At 60.1% G+C, this 11,718-nt stretch overlaps 1 protein-coding gene across 5 annotated transcripts in view; it reads left to right on the top strand.

The window, feature by feature from the left end:
* Positions 1-6,853: 6,853 nt before the first annotated feature.
* Positions 6,854-11,718, top strand: part of LOC122200976 (actin-85C-like) — a 41,012-nt gene continuing 36,147 nt past the window's right edge. For 3 of the 5 annotated variants that reach the window (XR_006194022.1, XM_042906780.1, XM_042906779.1), the window contains exons 1-2: positions 7,505-7,651; positions 10,119-10,256. Coding sequence is in view for 2 of the 5 variants with exons in the window: in XM_042906780.1 (XP_042762714.1) it covers positions 10,143-10,256 (114 nt within the window). In the remaining 3 variants the exon portion in view is untranslated. The other 2 variants (XR_006194021.1, XR_006194024.1) reach the window with 2 other exon arrangements.

Here is an 11,718-nt window from a genome sequence, read left to right as displayed (position 1 = left end):
GCTGGCCCGGGCCCCAGGGGGGCCGGCACAGAAGGGATGGTGAAGGCTCGTGGCCGGTGGCGAGGTGGGAGGGGGCGCCGCTCTGGAAAGGGGTCCGTCTGCCTCCCTTGGGCCTCGCCGGGCGTCAGCAGCCCCCAGGACAGGGCGGCCGCCGGAACCTGTGCGGCCTCATCCAGAGGGGCCGCTGCCCACGAGCTTAAACGTGGCACATCCTCCTCCCCACTGGGCCTTGGAAGACAGCGGCCCTTCTCCTGGAACCCGCCGTATTGGCCCCCGCGGTGTGCCGTGAAATGTTAACAGCTGCCTGCCTTCTGGTCCCTGTGAGCACGGGCCTCTGCCCCCCGGGGCTGGCGGGCTGACGGTGCTAAGAGCAGCTCAGGGTTTGAAGCGGCCAATCCCCAGTGACACAACCAACGAGAGGCAGAGGCCACGCTCAAATGCAGCGATGTTTGTTTCCAATCCTGCAGTAACCTTTCCAATCCTGCAGTGGCCTCCAGCTTGGTGGCTGAAAACGACACACATTTATTTTCTCACGGGTCTGGAGGTCAGAGTTCAGAAAGGAGTCTTAACAAGACTAAAATCAAGGCATAGGCCGGCGGGGCCCCACTCCTCCGGAGTCTCTCGGGGAGGGCCCCTGCGCGTCTTCCAGCGTCCCCAGGCCCGCGGCCCGGTCCCTCCAGCCTCTCTGCCTCCCATCCTGCCGCCGGGCACGAGACAAAAGTGAGCTCATGAGTGGCAGGAAATGCAAACTGCAAACGAGCCACGAAGATCAGAGAAGCCGGTCGGTGTTTCCAGTGATTCGAGGAATAAAAGTTAACACCGTGCGACACTTGGTCTTCTTGGTCCCACTGGCAAGTTTCATCAACTCCCCCCTCCCCCCCAGCCCGGCTCTGCTCAGGTTGGGAGTAGGCCAGCACTGCGCACTGACAATGCAGCCTTTCTGGAAGGCAGTTTCAGCATGTGTGCACGGAGGCTTATACGTACGCCCCTTGCCCCTTTAAGTCAGCTCGAGAGGTTAATTGAGTGAGTTGTTTTTCAGTGTGGAATGTAATCCCCACGTCGCTTTGTTGTGTCCGCCTCGCTGTGCGTGTCTCTGTAGTTCAGCCACATCTCCTGGGCTGGAAGGTGGTGGCCTGCTGCGGAGGGCGTCCTGTGGGTCTCAGAAGCGCAGTCCCCCCTGGTCACCAGAAGCAGGTGTTCCAGGGGTATCCTTGGGTGGTGACTGGGCTCCATTTGCTGCAGGCGCTCCGGTGGGCGGGGCCGGCCTCGACTTTGCTGGTGGGCTGGTGGGCTGGTGGGCGGGGCCGGCCGCGACTGCAGGCATGCTGGTGGGCGGGGCCGGCCTCGACTTTGCTGGTGAGCCGGTGGGCGGGGCCGGCCTCGTCTTTGCTGGTGGGCTGGTGGGCGGGGCCGGCTGCGACTTTGCACGTGCGCCCGCGAGGGTGGGCGGGGCCGGTCACGACCTCGCGGTCAAGCTGGTGGGCGGGACCGGCCGCGATTTTGCAGGTGGGTTGGTGGGCGGGGCTGCCCCCTCCTCCCGGGGCGGGAGTGGCTTTGGAGGCGCGCTGGTCCAGGCAGTGGCAGGGCAGCCGTTGCTGTGGGGGGACACCGGTCTTAACTGGCCACCAGTTAAGAAGGGGCGGGAGCCACTTTGGAGGGGTGCCTGCTGGGGTGAGCAGGTTGGAGGGACCTGTGTGCAGGGGATGCAGGGGCAGGGTGAGCGGCGCTAGCGAGATAGATGGAGAGTGTCAGAATTCGCACCCACCGGCGTCAGGCCAGTGGTGCTGAAAGAGGACAAGGAAAATGGTAGCCCACCAGAGCTTCCGTTCCTGGAGAAAGTTCCTGCAGATCCCCGCCCCTCCAGAACATGTCCTAAAATTGGTCGATAAATGTCCTTCGTGAATGGCCCCCGCCTCTGTGCTGGGTCTTGGACTGAGCGACGTTGCACGCTGGCCCTGTGAAGCTAGGGTCTTACATTTCTGTAGCCCTCCGGCTCTCCCAGAGTCAAGTCCGGCTGATTTTGAAAGCCAGACATTATGGGGGCTCATCTTTCCAGTGCAGATCCTGGCGGGGTACTGGAGGCGGGGCTTGAACCCCTGGCTCCCCAGGAAGAACCTGGAAGCCGAGGTATCCACCCTCCCCGCCCACAGATGGGTCCCTGCCCTGGGGGTTTTGTTCCCAACCAGCCTGTGTCTCTGCCCCACTACCCTTCCTGATGTGGCTTTTTCTGCACATGTTTAGCTGTGGCCGAGCTGTTCTGCAAGGAGAGAGTTGCTCTATGGGTAGCTGCAACCTTGGTGTGTCTGTGGAGGTGGCAGGGGGGTGGGGGGGAGGTGAGCTAAGGGTCTCCCTCCTCCACTGCCTTCCCATTCAGTCTGGAAATTACAAGCGTGATTATAATCAAGGTTTACATGAGATGTTTGCAGGAAAGACATGTATGCACCCACATGCTAAGACTCCTGAGAGCTGCGTGGCGGGGTGGTGGGTTGATTTGATCATCTGTTTTCCTGTGTTTTTATTAAATGTTATTTTTCGGTAACTCCTCTGTAGGGTTGCATTACAGATTAGGAATGCTGCCTGTGACTGGGGCAGATCTGAGCTATTTGTAGACCTTCCGTCCTGAGCGGGCCAGGGAGAAGAGGGAATCCGGGCAAGGGAGGAGGTGGGGTCTGCCCTGGAGATGTGCTTCCGGCAGCTGTCGGGGCTGGGTTTCCGTGCTGCTGTGCACGGGACAGAGCCACTCCGGGAGGGACAGGGGCCCAGGCATGGGCTCGTACCTTTCTCGTCTGCAGGAGGGGTTCTGTTGAAAGTGAGTGTTGTTTGCCAGTTAGGTCAGGAGAGGAGAAAAAAGGTCAGGCCACGATGCAGTCAGAGTCTCTGGATGTGGAGTAGAATACCCCGTGCAGTATTAAGGCGTGAGTCTGCTGTGCGTATTGCTTTTCTAGGGAAGGGCAGATTGCTCTTAACGCACAGAACCCCCCTGCCCCTTACCGAACGCCGATCTTCAAATCTATGAGGGAGTGTTTGCAAAGCATGCCCTGGGTGTTGCTTGGGAAGACCACAGTGACTGGGGGACAGGGGTGGGATGGGTGTGGATGGGCGTGGCTTCCAGAAACTTGGCGTCCCTCCTCTCGAGAGTCACCAGAGAGGAAGGACCCTGCACACGTCAGACAGCTTCCGTCACCTCAGAATGGGGGGTTTGCAGAGGGTCGTCAGTATGGCCACCTGGATGAACAGGGATCCTTCAGAAGGGCTCTTGGTGACAGGCAGGTAGCCAGGTAACCTCACCTGTCTCAAGACTTTACATACCTCCCAAACACTGGGACCTCCAAGGGTCCCTCTCTGATGCCTGTTGACTGAACCCCGTGCACATGTCCAGATACACCCTCCACACCTCACTTGGGTGTCTAGAAGGCGTCTCAAGCTCCACTCATCAGCAGCTCCTGATGTCTCCCCCAGAATGTGCTCTCAGGGGTGGTAAGTCTGCCCTGGTAGTTTCCTGGACCCAAACATGGAATCGTCCCTGACTCCCTTCTCTCCCCCGCATCCAGCCAGAGGCCAGTCCTACAGGCGGCCCCTGCAAACTGCCTCCAGGGTCTGACCACCTCCGGCCACCCCACGGGACCACCTCCCGCCACCCCCCGGGACCCCAGCCCCAGCCTCCGCCCGCCCTCAGCTGGAGTGGTGCCGTGGCAACCCCAGGGCTGGCCTGCCTGCCTCTTGCCTGGCCGCCTGGTCTGTTCTTAGCCCCAGAGCCGGACTGGTCCTGTTAAACACGAGTCAGAGCACGTCACCGCCACGCAGAATAAAAGCCAAGGTCGTTTGAAGGGCCTGCATTGACTCAGCAATGTCCTCCAGGGCCCCCGGTGCTCTGCAGCTTATAGACCTGAGCACGGGCTGTTCCCTCCGCCTGGAGCCCCCTCCCCAGACGTCGTGTGGCTCCCATAAGGGCCTCGAGACTTTCCCGAATGTCCCCTTCGCAGTGAGGCCTTCCTGACACGCTCAACCCCGGGCCCCTGCCTTATTTTTCTTCACGGAACCTGCACTCCAGGCACAGAATATCCATCACCGGCTTACTTTGTCTGCCCCTCCCCCACCACAGCCCGGAGCACAAGCTTGGGGAGGGTGAACTTCTAGTTTGCTCTTGTTACAAAAGTCAGGGAGGGAGGGCGGGGGCTACGCAGGATGCGAGTGGCAGGACACTTGCGGGCCCCTGGGGAGGAGACACCTGCCAAAGTGGGGGACCTGGCTGGTGGCAGAGTTCCACGACGAGGCATGGGCCTTGTCACCCTGCCCTCCGAGCGCCTTCGTGTTGGGGTCCAGGGGCTCACCAGTGCTTACAGCTCCCGCCTGGCTTCTGCAGGAGCTAGGCAGTCCTGAAGGCATGTCGCTTGATGAGCTAGAGATAAAGAAAGGGCGTAGGGACAAGCCAGTGCCCTGCGCAGTAAGAATGTGGGAGGCACAGTGAGAGGTGGCCGAGCCTTGGAGGTACCCCCGCCTGCCTCTCGCAATCTGACCACGGAGGCCCGGAGAGGTGACTGCACAGTGAGGAGAAACACTGCAAATCCTAAGACATAAATCAAGGGGAAAGATCTTCCTGACAATTCTTAGGAAAGAGGCTCCTGGGGAGGGTCGGCTGGACGGGAGCGGGGGGAGGGGGGCGGGGGGGGCGGTGCCGCAGTGCCCTGTCCCCGCCAGCCCCTCCTAAAGGCAGGACGCGTGGGGGCGCCCTGTTTGTTTTCTGCAATTGCACTTTCCTTCCATTATTAATTTTTAAATATAGGCAATATGCCCAGCAATTGTACTTTTGGGTATTTATCCCAGAGAAATGACTCTGAAATAAATCAGAAATCGCTGAGAAGTCTCTCCACGGCCAACGGTCAAACTAGCTGGTGCGTCCATACTGAAGCGCTGTGGCCTGAGTGTCTGTGTCCCTCCCCCCCACCCCATCCGTATGTTGAAACCCTAGCGCATCATCAATGGGTTGGTATTTGGAGATGGGGCCTTTGGGAGGTAATTCGGGACAGATGAGGTCGTGGGGATAGGGCCCCGTGACGGAATTAGTGTCCTTATAGGAAGAGGAAGAGACACGAGGTCTGTCTTTGCTTTGTGAGGACACAGAGAGCAGGCACCCTTCTGCACACCGGGGAACAGGCCCCGAGCCAGCCAGTGCCTTCACCTTGGACTTCGGCCTTCAGGGGGTGAGGATAAGTCGTGTTGCTCAAGCCCTCAGCCCGTGGTATCTTGTCATAGCGGCCGAACCGACTTGGCCGTGCGGAATACAGCTCAGCGATAAAAAGGAGTAACGGTCGATGCACACAACTTGGAGGGATCGCTAGAGAATTCCACAGAGGGAGGAAACAGATCCCAGAGTTACGTGCTACGCGGTTCTTGTCACAAAATGATGGAACCGTAGCACCAGGTCGTGGTGACCAGGAGTCAGGGGTGGGGTGGGGTGGCTCTGAAGGGCAGCAGGAGGGACGCTTGTGACGGAATGTTCTGGAACTGCACTGCGGGGGTGGACACATGAGGTCTTGCTACAACACAGTCACGTGGAATCACACACACACACACACACACACACACACACACACGAGGAATCTGGGCGAGACGTGTGGGCTGTGTTAATGTCACCATCCTGGCGCTTTGCATGTCTTACCATTGGGGGAAGAGCCCCTGGAGAAAAGCCGGGCAGGGGGCCGGCAGCTGCTGCAGGTGCTTTCTGTGGAGACCCCCTGGGGGCACAGGGAGCTGGCAGCAGGGACAGAGAGCCCCTGTGCAGACGGACAGAAGGGCGGCCCAGAGCCCGCGCGCCCTTACCGCCCCTAGCCGCGGGGCACACGCCCTCCAAGTCCTTTCCACGCGGTGACTCACGCAGTCCTCACCCGGACCCCAGGGGTTCGCCGTTCCTGCCTCTCCTGTGGGAGGAAACCCAGCTCCAAAGTCTGCGTCGTTTTCTCCAGGCCCCTCGAGAGCTGAGAGCGTGCCTCCCGCGTCAGGACCCTTGAGCTTAACCGCCGAGCTGTAAGTCCTCTCTGCTCTCAGGTGCTTGTTCGTAACCTTTTATCTCTTCCTGTACGTAGAATTCTGTTTCCAAGCCCGCAGCGCTCAGAGCGGCGACCTGGAGGGAAAGGGGACTCCTCCAGTCGGGTTCTGGGCGCCGGTGATGGGGGCTGGCATCCGGGTGGCCGATCCGGGGCGTTTGCAGACATGCAGCGGGACCCTCGACACACAGAAGCAAGGCTGTTAAGCTGACCGCCCCCCGTGGCGCCTGCGGCTGCCTGCCGACCGGCAGAAGTCGTGCCCCTGAGTCAGCACGGGTTCCAGAAAGCCAACCGCCTGTTTGTTCAGCCCTACCTGCCACGACGGGATGTGTGTGCCAGCCCCACGCTGGGCCACGCCCACTCCCCTCCGCTCTGGGCGTGCACCGTCCTTTCCAGCAAGGTGCCCACAGAGGGGGCCCGCAGCCTCTTCCCACCTTGCCTCGTCCGGGCCAGGACGCCGGGCCCTCCTCCAGAGCGACACCTTTCCCTGCCGGGGGCCGAGCGCAGCTCTGTCCGGCAGTCGTGCCCTCCGACCAGCTCCCACCGTTCTCCATCCTAGACGGCGGCCTCCGCAGGTCAGGCTGGGGGCTGGGGTCCCTGCCGCAGGACAGCTCCGTGGAGGCCCCAGGCTCCAGAGCAACTGAACCAGGACAGGGCCCAGGAAAAGCACGACGGCAAACGTAACAGCTAAAGACAGCGTGCGGGGCCATCTCCGGCCAGGACTGCTGTCCGGGTTGGTGCAGGGCCCCAAGGCCACCCCTGCATCACAGCACAGTGCCATTGTGCTGCGTCGTGATGGCCCAGGCTGCCAGGAGAAGACCCCTCACACCAGCGTCCCTGGCTAAGGAGGCAGGCAGGTTGGTAGCTTCCCCGAGGGCTGCTTGCGCGTCTGGAAAACGGGCGTGTTGTAGGAGGGTTGCCGTCGACGGAACGCCCCTTCCCGGGTGAACAGGGCCAGGGAGGCTGGTGGGTGCCGGCGTGGCAGGTGGCTTCTCACCGCGTTTTGTTCAGCAGCTCTGCGTTCACCGAGATGCTTTCACTGCTCAGTTAAGGTCTGCGGGACTCTTCTTTTTAAAAAAAATTGTTTTTTAATTTTTATTTTTAAGAGAGAGAGAGAAACAGAGAATGAATAGGGGAAGGGCAGAGAGAGAGGGAGACTCAGAATCTGAAGCAGGCTCCAGGCTCTGAGCAGTCAGCACAGAGCCTGACACGGGGCTCGAACTCACGGAGTGTGAGATCGTGACCTGAGCTGAAGTCGGACGCTTAACCGACTGAGCCACCCAGGTGCCCCTAACATTTATTTATTTTTGAGAGAGAGACAGAACATGAGCAGGGGAGGGGCAGAGACAGCGGGAGACACAGAATCCGAAGCAGGCTCCAGGCTCCGAGCCATCCGCACAGAGCCTGATGTGGGGCTCGAACTACGGAATGGAGAGATCGTGACCTGAGCCGAAGTCGGATGCTCCACCGCTGATGCGCTGAGCCACCCAGACTCCCCAGACTCTTCCTCGTTTTTGAACAGAGAAAATGTCACTGGGCACCACCAGAAACTGCTGAGTAGGCACCAGGCCCCGCAGATACCTCCTCTCTTCCCAGGGAACACGAAGGTGAGAAGGAGGAAGCTTCTCCAAAGCCCCAGGGCTCTGAAGAATCCTAGGCTGCGTGCACTTTGGGGGTTTGTTTCTCCCATTTACCAATTAGCAGTTTTGTGTTTTCTCTGGATGCTTCCTTTTGCCTTCTTCCTCCAGCGTTTAAAAAAGACTTCTTTCCGGGTGGAATGGAACCGAATCACTGCTGTGGCCGCGTGCAATTCTAAAATCATCTGGGACCGGAAATCTCTGTGGGTCTTTTTCCGAACTTGAAAATACCGGGAGTCTTTTTGGGCTGGAAATAACGGCCTGCACATAGTAGGTCTGCAACAATTTTTTGAGCGCGTGGATCAATGGGCAGTGAAATCCACACAGGAAGCTTTTTTAAAAAAAATTTTCATTTGAGACAGAGAGAGAGCAGAGGAGGGGTGCAGAGGGAGAGAGGGAGAGACTCCTAAGCAGGCTTCACTCAGTGCGGAGCCTGATGCGGGGCTCACCTCCATGACCCTGGGATCGTGACCGGAGCCAGAATCAGGAGGTGGACGCTCAGCCAACCGTGCCACCCAGGTGACCAAGGACGGCCTGTTGGCAGAGGCTTCTCTGTCGACCCCGCTCGTCCAGGAGCAGGCAAACTTTTTCAGTCAATGGCAGTGGGAAATACTTTGCGCTTCGTGGGTCATGGGGTCCCTGTCAACTACTCGACTCTGCCGTGGCAGTGAGAAAGCAGCCACAGACAGTATGTACACCACCGGGCACGGCTGTGTCCTAATAAAACTTTATTTACTCAAACAGAGAGCGGGCCAGATTTGGCCCATGGGCCATAGCGTGCGGAGCCCTGCACTCCACGGACTCATCACTTCAACAGGACAGAGACCACATCTGTGTTCCCGCGGGACCCAGAACCTTGGAGGCTTGCGGTGCTGACGTGCAGCATTCACCAAATAAACGCTTCGTTTTATTCTATTAATAATTTTTTAAGGTTTATTTATTTGGGGGGGGGGAGGAGCAGCGAGAGAGGGAGACACAGAATCCGAAGCGGGCTCCAGGCTCCGAGCCGTCAGCGCAGAACCCGACGCGGGGCTCGAACCCACGAACCGTGAGATCATGACCTGAGCCGAAGTCGGACGCTCAACCGACTGAGCCCCTCGGGTGCCCCTAACTGCTTCATTTTAAATGGCAGTGGGATGCCCTCATTTCTAGACCAAGAAGCATGACATCCTAGGGGAGCAAGGTGATGACTCTTGGGGCCACATTATTGAAATAACTGACCAGCTTCTGTCTGGGGGGGAAGGTGCATCCTGGGAGAGGGCACGTGCGGGGCTGAGCCTCGCCTGGGTCTCCCCTGAATTCAGCTCCGGCCCCAGCCTGCACGCCTCATGACTCCTGCAGATGAAGGGACTGTTGCTGTTCGAACACACCCCCTGGCTCAAATGCACGTACAGAGGAATAGGGAATAGTACGCAGTGCGGAACGCGAACCACGGCCACGTGCATCCATGCAGGAATGACCAAAGACGGAGCCACAGAAGAAACGTCCAGGGAGACTATTCCACCCACGTAAAAGCCAAAAGCAGGGAAGCACAGTGTCGTCTTTCGGGACTGATCCAGGTGTGCTGACCAGTAGAGGGAAGTAGGAGAATTGTCAACACACTTCAGGGCGATGGGCGCCCCTGGGAGCAGGCTTGGTGGGGACAGGTGCGCGGGGGGGTTTGGGGGGGGCCTGCTGCCTCACACTGGGCGGCGGGTTATTAGTCACTCACTAAAACAGGTAGCTGTCTCCGAAACGTCCGCGAACGAACGTTACGTAAGGAGGAGGCGTGGACCCGGGCCATCTCTGTTCGTGACTGCAGGGTTTGCGGCGCGGTTTTCTGTAGGGGAGTGGATGACGGATGAACCGCACCTCGCGTGGGAGCCAGGCTTCGAGGTTCGGATGGGAGACGTGACGTGGGACAGCCGTGATGATCCAGACGGGGCGGGGCAGGGGGAACCGCAGGGGCCTAAAGCAGAAGACCCCCGGGGGCGTCCTTGATCCGGCTGATGGCCGGCTCAGAGGTGCCAGGGCCCTCAGGGCAGCTCAGGTCACGATCTCGCAGTTTGTGAGTTCGGGCCCCACATCGGGCTCTGTGCTGACACCTCACAGCCTGGAGCCCACTTCGGATTCTGTGTCTCCTCTCTCTCTGCCCCTCCCCTGCTCGTGCGTGTGCTCCCTCTCTGTCTCTCAAAAATAAATAAACATTAAAAAAAATTAAACAAAGAATTTTGAAAGCCCGCTAGTTCCAGAAACTGCCCTCAGCACCCAGACGGTGACTTGACCTGGGGGGCGGGGGGCCCCCCCCTCCGGGCTGGGGGAGGGGCGACTGCACAGCCGTGAGCGCAGAGCCCACGTCCACCCCTCCCCCCGCCGTCGTGCCCCACATCCAGGCGGCACCTGCCCCGCCGTCGGGCGCCTCACAAACGCTCGAATCACCCTGTCGTGTCTCCCGCAGCCCGTCCAGGCCACGCTCATCACGATGGACGTGCCCCTCGTCTGCGACTACGGCTCGGGCTTCAGCAAGGTGGGCTTTGCGGGCATGGAAACCCCCCTGGCCGTGTTCCCCACCCTCCTCGGGAAACTTCGACACGACGTGAGTTGCTCTGACCCTCGTTGTGCCCAGGGCTGCCGGGGGCGCGGGCGACGTGTCTGAGGCTCCGTGTTTGGCTCCCCCGGGCCTGTTCTCAGGACCGGATTTGCTGGTCCATCTGGTGATTGATTCCGTGTGTAAGAAATTCAGGTTTTAGCGTCAAGATCTCGAGGAGAACTCACTTTTCTGCAAACCCCACGCAGACCAATCAAAAGTCACGTGCAGGCCGGAGGCACCTCTTCCTGAACCTTCCCCGGGGGCAGCGGATAGGACATAGGACGTGCTCCAGCTCGGCCGGCCAGACCTGCGTGTCCTTTGCAAGGTGGCCACTCCCCCCTCCACCCCCGCCCCCCTCCCGCCACCGAGGGCCCTGCCACGTCCTGGAACTTCTCCCACTCGAAGCAGCTGTGAGACGCTCAGTTCACATAACGACTGTAACTCGCTGAGTTGACATGAGCCTGGTGGCCCTACCGGCGAGTTGCCGTGGGGCCCTTCTCCCCGAAGACGGGCCGGCATCTCTGAGAGGAAACGTGCTCATGTCCCTGTGTGAGCGAGCAGTAGAGGCAGGACCCCCTCCCCCCCCCACCTGCCTTCAAGGCCCCGGTGCTGAGTCACCGTGCTCCTCCCTGGGAAGCCTACCCATCCGTGAGAGGGGGCACCTTGGTCACGTGGGGAGCCCCACATGTCCGGGTCCCGGGGTGATTACGCCTGGGCTCTACATCACTTGGAGCAAATCAATGGCGATGTTTCTAGCAGGCCTCGAGTTTTAAGACCCGCCTTCCTACCGGGGCATGCTGGGGGGCAGAAAGCCAGAGAGTCCCTGCCTTTCCCTAGGTGGGTCACGGCAGGTGACTGCGCCCTCGCTGGCTGGCCGGCCCGTTTCTTCGAGATCGCAGGGCTTAGCGGTGAAGCGTGGGGGGCTGCGTGGTCAGGAGACCCACATCCGAACACCGGCCCTGCCTCCGCACTTGTGTCACTGGGGGCAAGTTGCCTTTGGGGCTCTGACTCCCCGTGCACAGGGCGGGGTGAACGAACACACACGTGCCACATCCGGGGGAAGCTTCAGTGAGGCGGTGCCCGAATGCCTGGCCCGGAGTCTGGCCCCTCGCGGTGTGGAACGGGGATGGGGATGATGCTCAGGGTGCCGGCGGTGAGGAACGTGAGTGTCCTGCTTGGGGCGGCCATGACCGGTGACCACGGACCTATTGTGTCCCAGCTCTGGAGGCCCGAGGTCCTAAATCAGGTGTGAGCAGGGCTGAGCTCCCTCCGCCGGTGCTAAGGGACCATCCTTCCTGCTCCTCCAGCTGCCGGGGCTCCGGGCGCCCCTGGGCTCGTGGCTATGCCCCTCCAGCCTCCGCTCTGTCTCGCATCTCCTGCTTCTGGCTCTTATGCAGACACTTGTCACTGGATTTAGCCCTCCCTCCCCCAATAATCCAGGATGATCCCACCTCAATATCCTTAAATT

Source organism: Panthera leo, chromosome D1 (genome assembly GCF_018350215.1).
Source record: "Panthera leo isolate Ple1 chromosome D1, P.leo_Ple1_pat1.1, whole genome shotgun sequence".
Lineage (NCBI taxonomy): Eukaryota > Metazoa > Chordata > Mammalia > Carnivora > Felidae > Panthera > Panthera leo.
The sequence above is the reverse complement of the archived record's forward strand: the minus strand, read 5'-3'. Positions and strand labels throughout refer to the sequence as shown.